Raw genomic sequence first — 17905 nt, 5'->3', positions numbered from 1 at the left:
TTCTAATCACGTAATTGTGATCTTACGCCTTAAAGGGTGTAAGATCACAAGATATTTCTAATATTTATGGAACTTCATTGATCCTGGGGTCTCTGTTTGTTGGAGTGTACTTGATTCATAATGCTGTGCTTAAGTCACAACATATTATGACCTTTGGGACAGTTATGATTTTGGCTATTATAAGTCTGAATGGACAGAATTGGGTCACTGACCAAAAAGGGAGGGGGGGGGGGTCTTCTCTAGTTTTTGTTGCATCATGGGGGGTTTATGTTTTCTGTGCTATTAATTCAGTGACCCCCCCCATTTCTGGTCCAGTCCTGCCCGAAACCTGGTGAAAATACAGGGTCTTCTCTTTGCCAGTTGAGCCCTTCGGTGTGTGTGTTTTTCTGGGGCGACTGCATCAGTTCGCCTCCTCCTCCTCCTCGGCTCTTCTGCTGATGCGGCAGAGGCCGTGATCAGAATGAGCAGCACCTCTCTCTCGCCCGGGGGGCCGGAGGGAGAGCGAGCAGTCAGGCGACGCGCTGGCAGTGCTGATAATGGCGGGAGCAGATTTACCGCGGAGCTGAGCGAGAGAGGAGAGGAGCGGGCCTCAGAGCCGCCGACGGCCGCCACGGCGTCAGCGCGGCCGTCTGAAATTGCCTTTCTCTGGAGCGCCACCAGCAAACGTATAACGCAGGGTCATCGCTCTTTCTGCAGCTGGACAACTGCAAAAGAGCACTTGAACCGGTAGCACAGTTCTGCGGTAATGGGTCTCACAGGAGGGGGGGCAGGGGGAGCGGGGGTGGGGGGGGGGGATCACTGGTGCCAAATGCAGTGTCACAGTGATGATATCTGCTCACACCCGGAGTAAAACTGCATGGCATGGCCGTTTACTCCTGCAGAATTACCAGAGGATGGATTGCCATCGTGAGACACGGGCTCTTCCTCACAGGAAGCCGCATGCAGCTCCTAGTTCTCTTCAGCGAGCGCAGCAGGAAGACGAGGGCAGGAGAGAATAATCTGCACAGGATTCACATGAATTCAGTGGCGGATCTGAAATAGAGTAGCTGTGGTTGTTACAATGTAGACAGAGAAATGTAAGTGAGACAGTTGGTGAAGCACCTTTAATCACGCAAACCTGAATGATTTTGTTACAACAACAAAAAACAGGGAGCATTTTGGGTTTTTTTTTTTTTTGCAGCACATAATCCTTAATCTATTCTCCATTGAAATGGAAAATCAAGGAATCATCAAAGTGAAATCATACACCGGTAATCCTATTCGAGGGATCCTTACCCAGATCTGTTTACAGCGGGAATCCAACACACTCCCAAGGGTCAGAAGTGCAATACGATGGCTTTTTAAAAATAAAGTTTCAAACGTACTGTAGGTGGTAAACGATTAAGCTATTCAACTATTATCGAAGGATTAAAATAATCAATGTACCGCAACAGCGGGGCCAGCCCTATAAACGCGATTTGTCTGTGACTGAGTGACTGAGTGAGTGATGAAGTTACACCACGCGTGTCTGTGACTGAGTGACTGACTGATGAGGTTACACCATTGGTCGGCTGGTCCAGCCACATACTAGGTTTTGACCTGGCCTTGTTTATGGAAGCCATGGTTTCCTGAAAGCACGTAATCACCCAGGTTCTGGCGGAGGGAGAGGGGTCGCCCCCGGGGGGGAGACTGCCTGTGGCAGTGTGGCAGTGTAGCAGTGTGAGTGGAAGGCCGGTACGGGTGGGAGAGAACAGGGCGTGACTGTGGAAATGCCCTGCTGTGAGCCCGCTGAGCCGTGCCCGGCTAACTGCCATCACCACTCTGCTCTGTCTCCCGCGGCGACGGCCAGGGGAAAATTGGGTTTGGTTATATCCGGGGCTGACGTGTTGATACTGTAGCGGATCAGTCCACGTCGGCTCCAACCAGAGAATGGGATTTTTTAAAAGAAAATTACTCTAGTTACACGATGGGTTTGTGAAAAGTGAAAAGTCTAAATGTCTAGACTATGCCAAAGTATGTCAGTTGCCAGAGACCTTTTTTGTTGTTGATGTTGTTGTATTTCACTAACGTACTTCTGAAAATCCCTGTCTGGGTGTGTGTTGCCAGAGATATGCTGTGTTAGGAAATGCAGTTGTTTCCAGGGTAGACAGAGTGTACTGTGAAAGTTAACTGTGCTCTACAAGTGCATGTGTTGAAGGTTTGGAGGGACTAGCAGAGCTATAGGATGTGCTTTGCCAGGTTATCAGCTTAATATAATGAAATTAGATTATGTACAGTATTAGTGTCTGCTCACCTGGGCTGTGCATAGCTCATCCCATAATGAAAATCAGCATATTTTATATTACGAGTCTGATTTTAGTCAAACACCTGAATGATCTGCATGCTACAGAGGAGAATTATCAGAAAATGAAATGAAAGGTTCATAAAGTATAATGGGATTATTTCACTGTCATTACACAACAGTTTCTAATGGAAAATAGCGCATCAAATTCAATGATAAAGCATCACAAATTGCAACGATATAAATCTTGAGAGACAGATATTACATTTTTTCATTAACATTTTTATTAAATTTGGTTTTTTTGTTGTTGTTTTTTTTTTTGAATATCCAATCAGATCGGTGATTGCATTATCCATCCAACCAGGGAAAAGTGGGATGATATTCTTGCTTTTGTTTTTCTAGGTCCTTACTGCCACCAAAAACCAGTCCGGAATCAGCTTATCCTTCATGGTGCCTGATGTTTACTGTTTTCTTTAAAATGTGGGTGGAGATCAGGCAGGTGTACTTGGAGGCTCACCTGTACTAAATTGTTTTGCGTAGTTGTGAGTGCGTCATTTGAAAACATCTCAAAACAACGGAAGATGTTTTCCAAGTCCTCGTTGAGATAAGGAAATAATGACCTCTTCTTTCCTTGCCGTAATGGAAAAAAAGTCCACTGAGGACCTTGCACATGTGGACTATTATTTCTGTATATCTGCTTGTAAACTATAATGAAGAGAAGACGAGGACTTTGTTGAACCTACAAATTTCTCCTAAATACAGCGCTGATTGATAAACACTTTTGAATGGGGTGGCAGGTAGGCTTCAGTGCTCTTCAGTGTCTGCGTGCTGTTGTCTGACCAGCTGTGGCACTATGTTTAGCCTCCAGTCGATTGTTGTAATTGCAGTATGACCACACTGCTGGATTACTGCCGTCTGGTGACGACGGTCGTATGATTCATTGGCTGTAAAATTACAGTGATTTCCACGTGGAGCTCCCATCTCTAACACAGGCGATAACAGCCGCACGCGTTGTCTGTTTTTTACGCCAAATAGTTGTAGTTGAGCTGTCGTTTAGTCGAACCGCCAGTCACCTAAATCCAGCTCGTGTGATTTTTGACCGCAGAAGAAGGCTAGGCACTTTGTGCCCGTGCCTGTTCTCATGCTCACGCTCACGTCATGGAGCAGATTGCTGATTGTGCTGCAGTCCTCAGATGTCTCCAGCGGTAATTGCGCTGGCTCGGGTCGGCGGTCGCTGCTGTGTGTCGCCGTGGAGACGTCGAGAGCCGCCGCTGAATTGGTTTTGGCTCGTAATTATGGCGGGATCGGCTCGCTCACCCCCCCTCGGTCTCTCTGTGTCTCGCCCCGCAGAGCCGCCGAGGGTGAGCTGGAGATCGTCTGGGAGTCGACGACCAGGGAGAACCTGCGCATCAAGGAGGCCCTGCTGGAGTCCCTCACCAAGGACAGCCTGGCGGAGGCGCTGGACCGATCCTCGTCCCCTCACGCGGGGCTGCTGGCGCTGGGGCTCGTCCCGGGGCCTACGTTGGGCTGCTGGTCCCAGCAGCAGCAGCAGCAGGAGGAGGAGCCCTTTCCCTCTCCGCTGACCCGCACGGGGGGCTCCGCCCCCCCTCCCCTGACGTCCCGCCGGAGCGCGGCCGTCCCGGGGCTCCACCGCAGCCCCATGTTCGAGTCCGACTCGGACCAGCAGCAGAACCCGTCCTCCGACGAGAGCGAGAAGAACGGCTTGGACTTCTACTCGTAGACCCGCTTGGGCTGACCCAACACCGAGCTGTAGACTAATCTACACCCCCACACACGCTCTGAAGTCTAAATATGAGTCCCTGCATTGGCTTATGTCTGGCTGGGAGCTGTGTAGCATGCACAGATACCCATAGGAATGCTTCTTTCATATAAAATCAGGCTTATCTGTAGAATTCAGTTTTTCTTAGGATTAGATATGTACATTTAAGAGTTTAACGTTTCATTTTGTGTGGCGTACCCTGGATGATATTATTATCCTTATAAACTGAATCAAACTCTTTCCAATCAATAGACTTTTCCACAAGTTGCTTGATGATACATATTTTATTGAGCTCATGTTCACACTAGGAGGTACCTATCATCTAGAATGCTGGATCTATAATGCTTTTTAACATTTGATGTAGCAAGGGATGTATCTCTACTCTTATCTGACTTTCTGTGGCATACAGGGTGTACACGTTGCCAAAACAGGGTGCATTTTGTTCTTCACAGTAAGTGCATGAAAGATTTTGTGAAGGCGGCTGACTTGCACATGCAGAACAGAGATGGGTACCAGTGTTACCAAAGAATTTTATGATTGCCAATTGCATTTGACCAAGTTGTTCCACTGTCTTTATCGGTGGTAGGAAAATTATACGGGTCACACCCCAGACATACAGTTTGATTATGGGTTGACCAGTGTCAAAACAAGATGTTATGCTTTATAAGATACATACTATATTAAGGGCAATGCAGTGTATCCAGCTTTTGAAAGTGATCTCTGGCCTTTCAAAAATAATTTGCCCTGAAATGTCTTGTGTAGTAAGAATGTTTTTCATGTATTTCAAGTTTTGTCTGTTCTGTTTGTACATCAGGAATAGATGTTTGCTGGCTGGCATATTTTTATATGATTTCAAGAGATTTACTTGCTTGATTTTGAGCACTGCTGGTATGTTGAAATACCTAAGACAACTAAATGTTTAATAAATTTGTAATCTTACTTCAGTGCACACATTGCAGTCATAGTGAGTAATCAAACTCAAAATAGCTCTTAATCTTCCAAATGTAGTGAGCTCCATAATGTATGGGACAAAGGACTCTTGACTATTCTAACTATTCACAAGTTGTCCATGGGCGAATTCTCAGCTTTTATTAAAGGTTATTGTTATTTTTTTTGGTTTCACCATGTAGAAATCACAGCACCGTAATGTTTGGGACAAGTGGCTTCACAGGTGTTTCTGATTAGTCAGGTTTGTTCAATAGCTTCCTTACTGAAGGTATAAGAGTGCTTCCAGTCTCTAGTCTTCATTCAAAGTTTTTGATTGCCTTTGGAGTTCGTGCATATACACACGTACATACACTGCAGTCTGTGAATATTTGGACAGTGACATTAGCAAGAATGCACAAGTGAGCTTGGCAATGACAAACAACCTGGTTGACCACGGAAGACCACTGTAGTGAATGACCGAAAAATACTTTCAGGTGTGAAGAACTCCCCTTTTCATCTGTCAAACAGATCAAGAACACTGTCCATGATGTAGGCATAAGTGCGTAAAAGACTAAAATAAAGAAAGGACTACACCAGCATAACCTCAGTGGGTTCACTGCCAGATGCAAACCACTGGTAAGCCTCTAGAACAGAACAGTTTGGTTAGAGTTTACTAAAAAAAAAGTACATTAAAAAACTAGCACTCTGGAACAAACTCTTATGATGAGATTAGCCTGTACCAAAGTGATGGGGAAAAAAAAGTTTGGAGAAAAAACGGAACTGCTCATGATTCAAAGCACCTGTCCTGATTTTTTTTAACATGGTGGAGGTAGTGCTGTGGCTTGTGCATTTCTGGCTACCAGTGAAACTGGCCCACTTTATTGATGATGTGACCGCTGACAGCAGCAGCAGGATGAATTCTGAAGTGTGCAGAAATATATGCTCAGATCCAACCAAATGCCTCAAACCTCATTGGACGGTGCTTCATATTGCAGCAAGACAATGACCCCAGGTGACACACTGCTAAAGCAACCAAGGACCAAAGGGCCCAAGAATGGAATGTTCTTGACTGGCCAAATGACTTGACCTGAATCCAACTGAAGATGCTTTGCTCAAGACAAGACTGAAGGAAAATAGGTACTAAATATGATGACTTTATATTTCAGATCATGTTAAAACCAGAACCAAAAAAGCAAATTCTGTCACTGTCCCAATTGCCTTTACTTTTTGCATATGTAACAGTATGTAACTTTTGTCATTATATCAATGAAGTAATCATTTTAAAAATGTTTTGTGTTAACTCTGTTTTCCTTTGTCTAATATTACATTTTGTCTAAAGATCTGAAACCATTCAGTCTGACAAATATGCAATAATGGAGGAAATCAGGAATGTCAAATCATTTTCCAGGACACTATTGTTTCTACTCTAGGATTTGTAAAATTTCAATAAAACCAAATGTTACAAGTCCCACTGCTGAATTTTTAAGAGCTTTGTGCTTTCTGTGATCCCTGGCCTTTCAAAAATAATTTGCCCTGAAATATCAGTGTTTTTTTTTTCCCTTCATGCCACAGCGGTGCCATATTCCTCAGTATCTTGACTGTGTGCAGTGCTTTTAGCTTGTGCAGTGTACTGAAACACACTGCAGATTAGTGCTCCGGCTCGATTGTTCTGCTGAACAAACCTGCATTTAGCCGTCTGTTTGCCCGGAGTCTGTCATTTGACATTAGAGGACGGGCGCTTCCTGGACATGCTGTAGTTACGCAAGGCATCCAGAGAACTCAGATGAACTGTAAAGCTGAGAAACGAAAGCGTGTTTACCATGACAGACGCCAGTGTGGAGCAGACTCGGTCTGGCTCAACTGGGACAACGGCGTCATCGTAACAAGCTTGTGGTGGGCCCTTGGCTGTTCCTGTTTTCAAGGGGCTGCTGAAGATGTTGTTTATGATTGTCATTGTGGGGGGGTTGCCAAGGGCTGACCTTGAGCCTGAGGTCCAAGTCCTGTGTGCCCTGGGAGGGACTGTTCGATGTGTGAGGTCATTGAATCTCCTCCCTCAGACTAAGCTCTCAACTTGTTTATGATCGTTTTACCAGCGGTTCACACATCCATGCTACACAGACTGCCTGAAGGCCAGCCTGTGCCAGATATCTGTTCAGTCAGTGGGGCTAATTGCTCTTTAATGTGTGTTTGTGTGCCATTGGACAGGAATGGTGGGGCTCTACAGCCAACGATCAGGCTGAGGAAGAAACACAGGCTCTTGTGACGTCTGGTGATAACCTGTACCCTGTAAAGGCTTTCACATTTTCGTGTGTGTGTGTGTGTGTGTGTTTGTTTGTTTGTTTGTGTGTATGTGCGTGTGTGTGTGTGCATGCATGTGTGTGTGTGTGTGTTTGTGTGTATGTGCGTGTGTGTGTGTGCGTGCATGTGTGTGTGTGTGTTTGTGTGTATGTGCGTGTGTGTGTGTGCGTACGTGCGTGCGTGCGTGCGTGTGTGTGTGCATGCATGTGTGCGTGTGTGTGTGTGTGCGTGCGTGCGTGCGTGCATGTGTGTGTGTGTGTGTTTGTTTGTGTGTATGTGCATGTGTGTGTGTGTGCGTGCATGTGTGCGTGTGTGTGCGCATGGCATGTTTAGTGTGTGGTGCTCACCTGGGTGGGCCTGCAGTGTGAAGCATTGAGCAGGGCCTCAGTGTAATTGGCAGGTTGCGAGATGGACTGAGACTTGGTTAAATGAGCCTCGCGCCGCGGTTCCCCGGCATTGCACACCTTAATTAACGCCGGGTCAGGAGGCGAGCGCAGGCTGCCACCGGCTCTGAGGAGGGGAGGGCGGGGCACCATCACTGAACCAGAACGTTGACGTGTTCTATTTCATGCCGGTGGTTCGAAAAAAAAATGACTTCTTGTCTTTCAAATCCTATGACCATTTGTCATGTCTTCCATGCAGAAAAGAAGAAGAAAAAGTTTAATCTGCTGGTAATGAATGCCTCTGGTAAATCTCATTAGCTCAATTGGAACAATGGCAGATTTTTCTTGTTCATTATTTACAGTTCACTACTTTCCCTGTGATGTTAAGCTTTGAATATCTGTGAATAAAAACTATCTCGTGATTCAGCCTCCACCATGGGAATGCTTGGCTGGATTATACAAATCAATAGTCCGTGTACTGCGATGTACAATAAATTTCTGTTTTGACTGCGTAATGAATAAATCATTGTGGATAGACAGCGTACGTACTGTCTAACAGCAGTTGTAATGTCTCTAAAACAATATCGTGGTTCAAATTCCACCATGGGAATGCTTGGCTGAATTGTGCAAATCAACAGTCTGTGTACTACAATATACTATAAATTCCTGTTTTGACTGCATAATGAGAAAACCATTGTAGATAGACAGCGTACATGCAGTCCAGCAACTTCCTGGCCACTGTATTAACAGTGTGGTGGAGAGATTAAGGAAGTAGACCTGTAACCTGCATGTGATTTCTCTGCCCTTGAGCAATGGCTTTTTAGCACATATCCCGCTGTAAAAAATTGATTATGTGTGCAAAGCCGGCTTTGTGACTCAACCTGGATCAGTGCCTTTTAAGCCAATGTAACCTGAGTGCCTTGATGGGGGCATCTGTGCTCGTCAGGCGATCTCACAGGTGTCCTGTCCTGTCCGTCAACCCCAGCTCGCCTTGGCGTTTCAGCGTTCGGGCCTAAGGTCGGATGTGGTGTGTATGATACGCTCTGTACCGGACGCTAGCCCCAGTGCTAACCCGTGTTGAGGTCTTCTTAAGAAGGCGGTTGCTAATGTCAGTGTGGTGACTGTCCTTCCGCTTCACTTGCTAAGGGGGATGAGTAGCATCTTCAGATCTCCCACGGCAACCAGGACCCAGCTGGTGGGGACTCTCGGCGCGCAGTGGCTGATTAGATAGCAAGTGGAGTCGTTAAAGCGACATTACTGTATTGACAGAGAAAGTGCTACTTGTAGATAGACGGCACTTTCCCCATGGACAGTCAATAATGGAGAGAGAGCCACATGTCGCCTACGGTCTATGACTCTTGTGATGTCGAAAAAATGTGAAATGCAGTTTGGAAGGACTTTGATGAGGTTAGTGTAGGCTGAATCTTGAATCTAGTATGTTGGACTCTGGATAAGCGTGTCTGCCAAATGCCTGTAATCTAATGTAATGGACTCCATACATTTAATTGAACGTCAAGGTTCTAAGTTGCTGTCTTATAGGTAAAATAGGAATCATATACATCATGTAGGTACAGTCATTTCTTGCTTATGATTTATTGAATATGCAATCTTTTGTGATAAAAAAAGATCGCCCAGTTGTTCCCGAGTAACAAATAACCAGAGAGCCTATTCCAAATTAATTATTATTTATGTTTCTGAATAAAAATTGGCATCAGTTTATCTGAAACTAGTGTGCATATTCTTCCCTTGGCAAACATTTCTTTTTTGCATAGGAGAATAGCACACAGAAGTCACGAAGGTCAACAGAGAAGAGAGGGCTTGTCTGGGTTTATGATCTTAATGAGTATCCTTGCTACTCTTCTCTGGTAACCTTTTCCAGGGGTACGATTTTAAAACTTGAGTGCAGAACATGGAGAAAATGTCAAGCCGAACTACAAGTGCACACGCCTCAGCTTTACTGGAGGGGAAGAAACGCCCTCGTCGATTAATTTGCTGGCCTGAAGAAGCATGTATGAGTCTCATTCCAAATAAGATAAAGTAAGGACTAATGAACTATCTCTTGTGCTTGTCTACTGTATTCCAAAACTTCTTCATGGACATGCTATGAATTACACTGGAATCACATATGTGCGCTCCTGTTGGCGCAAGTCTGTTTGTGACATCAAAAAATTTCCTGATGTTTTCTCATTTCGAGACGTAGCACCAGACCTGATTTCACGGCATCATTAAGCAAGTCAGCAGTTGTTCTTACGAGGATTGCTTTAATCAGCTCACTCGGGGCCTTCTACATCACACTGCTTGTGAATACTGATAGTTTTCACCCGTCTTTGTTCTAGTTAGCTGGCACAGAAGGAGCACCACAATCAGATTCAGTTTGAGTTCAGTGTAATCGTTCTCGCTGTGGCCTTTTTGGTAGACAGAGATGTGAGTGAGAAATGTGAATTGATTATCCTCTCACTGCGCTGCCGCCACAGTAAACCTGCTACGCAGGTTCATGATTGCTGCATCTGCGGGGAAGAAATATTCAAAAGCCTTGCACCGCTGCCCCTGGAGAGCACAGGAGACAGGGATGCAGCCTCTTATATAATTGAAGTTGATTGCCAGGAAAAGTGGTGGCTGATTTTAAAAAGCAGGGAGACAGCAGCTGGCCGTTTCTGCCTCTGAGCCAGATCTGGCCTGCCCCCCGGAGCCCAGCTGGGGAGGCTGGGGTGAGCAGTGTCTCCTGGGCAGAGGAGAGAGGAGGATGGGACGGATAGAGCAGGGTCTGCTGGGCAGAGGAGAGAGGAGGATGGGATGGATAGAGCAGGATCTGCTGGGCAGAGGGGAGAGGAGGATGGGATGGATAGAGCAGGCTCTGCTGGGCAGAGGAGAGAGGATGATGGGATAGATACAGGCTGATGACTGGGGAATGGAGCTGTCCCCCGCAAGGTAGAGTGAGAAGGGCTGGCAGAACACTGAGATGAATTTCCAGACTTGGCAGGTGGTGCTGAGGTGCTGTGTGTTCCTGAGTGAGGTTTGGGGGCAGGGGCTGGGGCGTGGTGCCAAGGTGCTGTGTGTTCCTTCCTGGGTGAGGTTTGGGGGCTGGGGCTGGGGCTGGGTGAGGTTTGGGGGCTGGGGCTGGGGTGGGGCTGGGGGCTGGGGATGGGGCTGGGGGCTGGGGGCTGGGACTGGGAGTCAGAAGCAAGGTGCCAGGGGCTGTCTGTCTGTGAGAGGCTGTCCCCGGGGGTCCCGTTTCTGTGGGCTGGGCTCCAGATTCAGCGGTGGTGGCCTGCCGGGACCGGTGCCCTGATGGAGGCTGGCAGCCCCAGAGCCAAAGCTGGATCTCTGCTTCCCCTCTGAGAGCATCTGGGGCTGCTTTGCATGAGCTGTCCCGTCGCATTTATACAGGCCAGCTTCCTGCCTGCTTCCTCCTGGACCGTTTCTCAGCTGGGCTCTGATTCTCATGTGCATCGTTTCTGCACTGTAATCGTGTTTCTGCTAATGGCACAGAAATGTGGTCGTTTCCTCTGGAATGATCAGATCAACACGGGGCTTTAGTGTTCTGCAGACTTCAGGGCCAGGTTGAAATTACAGATTATGTGTGAGTGCAATCCTTGAATTGATTTGGTAGGACTTTTTACTGAATTCGGGTGTATTGTTTTATGTCACTGCAGATTAAAGAACCCAAATCTCTCAATTCTCTGGCACTGCTTTAATTAGTTTGCCCAGCATCTGCCACAAGTGGATGGCCACCCTTCCCCCCCAACCCCACCCCCACCCCCCTCCCAGAATCCACATAAGCTTTCTTCCAATTTCCAGGAGGGAGTTTTCCTTGCCAATGTCGTCCTTGGCTTGCACATGAGGCCTGGGCCCAGAACACCTGTAAACTGTTTTCAGACACTGATTCTTTGTGAAAAAAGCACTACACAAATAAAACCAAATTCAATTGAACCGAATTTCAGATATGTGGATGGTGACATAGGTAAATGCACAAAGCATGTTGTAACTACTGTGAGAACCAGTCAGGGGAAAGAAACCCAGTTACGGGATGTCCACAGTCCTACACAGTCCTAATTACATTTAAATCTAATTTGTCATATCATCAATCAGATTAGATTTGGAACCATCTCTGATATTCCACAGCAGGTGTTGCGCAACCTAGGTATAGGCATTGCAGTTCCTTGTTTGACGAATTGCAAGCAGCACAATGGGATTTGTCTCAATAGGTACCTGTATCACACAGCATTTTTATTTTTTTTTACCTCACCAGAAACAACGTGTTTGGCTGCCCTCCTTATATTAGCGTTACGTCACCATGGAGACAGAGTGCTGTCCTAGCTATGCTGCCAGACTACATGCGAATCCAGAATTCTGCTCTTAAATATACAAAAATTGAATCAGGTATTTAAGAAATATAATTGTCTCCTGAGCACGGGCGAGCTTTATAGTGTCAGAATCAAAGTAAATAGGAATGGTGAAGGGTGTGTGGTGCAGTTGAATGAATTTTGGGTGAAAATTAAAATACAGTATATGTTGTAACCTTGTTGTGTGGCCATGATAATTATTAGTAGATGAAAGCGATTCAGATGTAACTAATAATTTCTTTGTTCAAAGACACGGACAGGTTGTTTTCAGTAGGAAAAAAACACCAAGCTTTCGCATTGCATTTGGTAAGAAATTTAAAGGTACAACACTGCTCTCTTGTGGTTATAGGGGGTCTTTGTTGCACTCAGTACCAAGGAGCTGTTGAAAACTAGTTTTGTCAAACATGCTGTACACTTGGTTATGCATTTTGAAACATTTAATAGGCATTTATTTAATGTAGTATACTTCACTAAACAAATTGAAGGATTATCTATGGACTTTCAAATATGTTCCCACAAAGTTTTATTGAAAGGCCTTTACTGATTTCCAAGGTCAACTTTACAAAAGTAATATATAATATAGCTCGATCAGACACAACTCTATTGATGCTTTAAATGACATATTTAAGGTATTTCTTCCAAATATGAATCACATTCACTGTATAACCTGTGAAGATCCATACACAAGCACGTGGAAACTCTGAAGTTTGTTTCAGGGTAGTGATGCAGAAAATAATCTGACCAGAGGCAGTTACTGCAGATACATTTCCCAGGGACGAAACAGCTCAAAGCTACCTGCAAGGAGAAACCCTGTTTCCATGCTATGTGATATCCAAAGATGTTCATTATTTACAAAAGAATCAGTTTATCCTTCTCAATCAGTTTTGAAATTTTTGTGCAACAAATTGTGCAACAAGATGCTATAAAACTGTCTTGTGGTTTCAATATATGAATTTTTTTTTTTTTTTTAAAGCATAGAAGCATGAAATAATCAAAGATTCATAATTAAGTCTGACTCAAGTGTTCAATCCGTGACTGTGACCCTTTTGTTTACCACAGTATAGAGTTCTCTCCCATCTGATGATATACAGACAGAATGTTTCAGAATATATTGAAATTGAAAAAATATATGAAACCTGTGTTCTGTGATCGCTGTTGACGCACAATTGCTTTTTAACATTCACGGGAAATAAAGAACAAAATGGTAAGTCTCTCAGAGAATTAATTTCTATGGAGTGAGTAAAAATCAATAAGAGTCACCCGTCTCCCCCCAATAGAACGCCTCCGTTTCTATGGTTTTGTTGCTAAGATACCAACCATCTCAGTGCGCCATCTTTTAGAAAATACTGTTTCAGAAGTCATTACTCTGAAAGCCAGTAAGACAACTAAGCAGAGGTAGTGTCTGAGTAAGAAAGTGGGTCCTCGAAATTTAAAAATTGGAAATAATTGGAAATGACTTCTGACGAAAATAGCCTATCTAAAATAAAAAAAATGATCATATTCCTCATTATTATCCTGAAAAGATTTCTAATAGGCCTACATTAATTATCTTGCTCTAACTTTAAATCTTTGTATATATCTATAAACATGTCCGCTTTTAATTTAGGTTGTTTGTTGCACTATGTGAATTATAAATTGTGCACATTATGAACGTGATTCGTGTATATGAATGACTACTTTACACCACTACGCCTTATCAGCCATGGCGGTAGATGGCGCAATTAATACACAAACTACCTAAAAAGAGGTTACCGCTCCGCTCTTGATATTTCTGTGTGACTTCTTTTTGAGCGTGGAGTTCAATGGGAGTTCACTGGTGCTACTTGATAGTGAACGGAGTGTATACGCTATATATAGCGTAATACAGTAAATGCACAAAGAGGCATCGGCCAAAATATTGTTTTCCATTTGCATGTGAATACAACCGAAGATGAATTTAGCACTGAGGCACTGGAAGGAGGCTGCGACAGTCATTCTAGCTGCTAGGACTAGACTCAAAACTGCGACCGACTGTTTGAAAACAAGGGAAATCCCTTCGCCTCCTGACTTTACCAAGTCGGACTTGTCACCCAAGCCCGTTTTTGATTATGATGTGCTATTGCTGAAGCGAAGTGTCAAAAGTGGGTTTATGCCTAACGCTTACGTTTTCCCCGGTGGTTTGGTTGATCCCTCGGATTTTTCCAACGATTGGTTAGAGACTTTCAAATCGTTCCGGCACTGGCCAAATTTTGGGTTGGGGTTTGTCAAACAGGCTCCGGAGACGAGACCACCTATTTTTGCTACGGACAGACAAAAACTGGGGTCTCTTATTCCAAGTGCTGTTGCGTTGAGAATCTGTGCCGTGCGGGAGACCTTTGAAGAGTCCGGAATACTTCTTGTTGTTCCTAAAAAGGAGGAGAATAACATTGCTCACTGTTTGAACCATCCTGGAGACAACAACGTCTCGACTTCCCCCACAAAGTTAAACGAGCTCTTAGATGAGCGTGAACTGGCTAGGTGGAGGTCTTTGGTAAATGAGAATCCTTTTAATTTCATCCGTATGTGTGGAGAACTGGACTGCATGCCCAATATATGGGCAATGCATGAGTGGGGGAATTGGTTGACCCCCAGAGGTCTCGAGACAAGTAGGAGGTACGACACTGCCTTTTTCATTTGTTGCTTGGAGGACATCCCACGTACCATTCAAGATGAAAAGGAAATAGTACATTTTAAGGTGATGTGTTAAGAAACGAAGTCTTGCTTCACAGTTAATACGGTACAGTGCATTTATCCTGTTCCATTCGTACGCTGCTTTTGTATTAATTACAGACGTCTGGGTACTCAGTAGAGCTCAAGTATGAAGTTAAAATGGAAGGTAACCCGACTCAATGCTGCACGATGTCGTCTTAGTAATTTGTCCTTGACATTACATTCCATTACATTACAGGCATTTAGCAGACGCTCTTATCCAGAGCGACGTACAACAAGTGCCTCAGTTCAAGGTGCAGAAAAACACACTTGAGTGAAGTAAAGATCGTAGTGCCAGAAGTGACTACATAGATCAGGACTCCAACCCTGTAGGGTAACCTGTTGAGCAAATAAACAAAACAATCCTGTCAAGTACAAAACTAGCACTGACATCACATTTGCCTAATCAGAATCAAACAGAACAGTCCTGCCAAATACAAAACTAACGAGATCGCATTAGCCTAACTAGGTACATTGAGGTAAATAGAGTAGAGCTAAACTACAGGCTAGGGAGGGGTGGTGAGAGGTGCAGCCTGAAGAGATGAGTCTTTAGTCTGTGCTTGAAGGTTGACATGAAGGCCTATAGTCATTAATCAGAAAAACTCCAGGTTTAGAAAGAGTGTAGACCTTAAGCTAAATATAAGTGAAATTTTGCTTGCTCTATTCTCATGTGAAGCACATCTGAGCACTGTCTATGTGAGCTGCATGTAGGAAGAAGCAGTAGCGATCGTGCTCTCATATTATCCACAGTGACAGGCAGTGTTCCTTCAATGTCTTAATAGTCTCCTCTGTCTCTGTCGCTTACAGTGGTCCACTCCTTCTGAAGTAATGCAGAGCTTCCAGGCCCGACAGCTCTTTCTAGCCCTGCCGCAGATCTACGAGCTTGGCCGAATGAGTCGCTTTCCACAGCTGCAAGACCTGCACAGCTTTGCCCGGATGAGAGCGCAGGAGGGCTGCGAGCGGTTTCTGGCCGTACGACTGGACTCCAGCGACAGTCGCGTGTTCCTTCTGCCAGGTCATGCCCGCTGTTTCTGTTAAATGGCCCATTTTCTCCTTTGAGAGCATATCTGAAAGTGATCTTAGAAATGTTTCAACAGTTCTTTTTTTGAGAGTGTGTTTACATTTTGTACATAGTCTGGGTTTTGTCCTTACGTGAAGTCCGTCCAGTGAGCATGAACTGTAATACCAAGTGCCTCGTCTCCTGTCTTTGCTATACAGTATAAAACCAAGACCCCCCTCCAGAATTGAATAAAACCCACTAGGTATCAGGTAGGAGTGGTTTGGAGTAAGCAGGTGGGTCAAATGTTTTTTGAATAGTTTGTAACATTTTGCCCCTTTGTGTGTATGTATGTGTGTGTGTGTGTGTGTGTGTGTGTGTTTGGGGATGGGGGGTTCCTCATGCTCAGATGATGAATTGTACCCTGAGAATGCGGACTTTTCGGGGGAAAAAGGGGTGATCTTACGCACGGAGAAGGGTTTTGAGCAGCTGCAGCAGGAGAGCTCGGCCCTGCACCGCCTGGTGTTCTTCGACCTTTACACCGTCACCGTCCAAGTGAGCATCACGCCAAAATACAAGCACCTGTCACCCATCGGAGGTCTTTCTCAGCCCAGCTCTTCAAGGCACAAGAGTCAGCTATGAGCCTCGTGCCAAAACTCCTCATCTCCAGCTGAATGTATTCTTTCAGTCATATATTTACTAAGAATTTTATCAGATCGAAAACAGGACGTAATAATGTGAGATTTACAAGAGGTGACCCCTACACAATAGTGCAGTATAAGACCTTTTTTATTGTTTCTACATTTGGTGATCGACATCTTTTAAAACCCAGTTAACCTCATTTTTTCATCATTATGATACTGTATGACTTCTGCTAATGTGGTGGGATTACATAGTAAACATGTAATAAATGTCCTGTATCTGCTTTGTATACAAACGTGTTTTGTGGGGTCATTTTGACCGCAGGCTCTGTAGCAGTCTAAAATGTAAGAAAATGCACAACCTTTTTTTATTGGTTATCTCTGATTTTTTATGTGGGTGATTCTGGTTGCGCTTTCCCTTACAGGTTTCAGATTTTTTCTTAACTCGGGCTCTAAAATGAGAATTTTCTCTAAGATTTTTTTAATGTTTTGGGATAAAAGGTCAGTCATTTGGGAAAAATTAAGAAGGTGACTGACAAAGTGTCAATTTTTCTATTAAAACCATTTTGTGTTGGTTTAAACTGTTGGAGTAAATCTGACGGCAAACATAAAAGGCCTCATATAATTTCAACATAATTTGAGGGTTAAATATCTCCTGTTAATTATGATCTGAAAACTTGTGGTCAGTTTAGGGTTAGGGTTAAGTCTTCCCCCTGAAATGATCAAAATTATTGACCAAATGTAGAGTTTAATTGATAAATAAGGTCCAGACTTCTTTTTCCTAAATCACAAGTTAATTTGACTTAAACCATTCAAACAGTGATGGTACATATCGGGCCAGTTTCACAGACACAGATTCCGTTTAGTCCTGGACCTAATTAAGTTTTGTATGGAGAATCTCTAAAATTGAATTTAGTCTGGGACTTGGCTTAATCTGTGAAACTGGACATTGCGTACTTATTAAAAACATCGACTCCTGTTTTCTGATAGAAATTTTGATTGCAACTTGTTTGATTACAGTATTCATTTAAATTTATTTCAGCACTTTACAATTTTTCAACTTTTACAAATGCAGACTATATAAAGTTATTTAAATAAAAATTGTTTCCATGGCATTTCTTCTGACTATTCTCATATTTATATTTTCTATGTTCCAGTTCTGATCCTTACATGTGTCTTTAAAACTTGGTAAAGAACATGATATTGAAACTTAACTAATTTTGCATAGTCCACACACTTTAGACTGTGCAATTGCTTCCCCTTTAGTTGAGTATCCATTGTAATTGCCCATAATCTCACGGTGCTGCCATTCTAGCATATAGTATGGTTAATGTAAATCTGAACAAACGCTGAATTAATCGGTTACTGTGAAATGCATCGTAACCAGTTCAAAAGGACTATATCAGCCCTGCCAATACTTTCCAAAGGAAAAGATCGGTTAAATAATTACATGGGAAAAGCTATTCTATAACAGTTAAAGGTTTGCACAGAGTCAACACCAGGCGCCAGGAACTGTGCGAACAGCACTGAGAGCTTGGGGTCATCTCAC

General features: G+C 44.1%; 2 protein-coding genes across 5 annotated transcripts in view; both read left to right on the top strand.

Moving 5' to 3' along the window:
* Positions 1 to 6438, top strand: part of cep89 (centrosomal protein 89) — an 86707-nt gene extending 80269 nt beyond the window's left edge. For 2 of the 3 annotated variants that reach the window (XM_064312252.1, XM_064312251.1), the window contains one exon: positions 3611 to 6438. In XM_064312252.1, the coding sequence (XP_064168322.1) occupies positions 3611 to 4001 (391 nt within the window). In that variant the 3' untranslated portion in view covers positions 4002 to 6438. The remainder of the gene's footprint in view (positions 1 to 3610) is intronic. The other variant, XM_064312253.1, reaches the window with a different exon arrangement.
* Positions 6439 to 13767: 7329 nt separating this feature from the next.
* Positions 13768 to 17471, top strand: nudt19 (nudix (nucleoside diphosphate linked moiety X)-type motif 19). Of its 2 annotated transcripts, none has more exons than XM_064312480.1 (3): positions 13768 to 14500; positions 15526 to 15733; positions 16125 to 17471. In XM_064312480.1, exons 1-3 carry the CDS (start codon positions 13922 to 13924, stop codon positions 16355 to 16357), a joined length of 1020 nt encoding a protein of 339 aa, XP_064168550.1. In that variant the 5' UTR covers positions 13768 to 13921; the 3' UTR covers positions 16358 to 17471. The 2 variants fall into 2 exon arrangements, with proteins under 2 accessions (XP_064168550.1, XP_064168549.1); XM_064312479.1 differs by having other exon boundaries at positions 13769 to 14704.
* Positions 17472 to 17905: the final 434 nt, after the last annotated feature.

The sequence above is a fragment of the Anguilla rostrata genome, chromosome 16, assembly GCF_018555375.3.
Source record: "Anguilla rostrata isolate EN2019 chromosome 16, ASM1855537v3, whole genome shotgun sequence".
In the NCBI taxonomy this organism is placed as follows: domain Eukaryota; kingdom Metazoa; phylum Chordata; class Actinopteri; order Anguilliformes; family Anguillidae; genus Anguilla; species Anguilla rostrata.
Note: the sequence above shows the minus strand (reverse complement) of the source record. Positions and strands in the feature narration are given on the sequence as shown.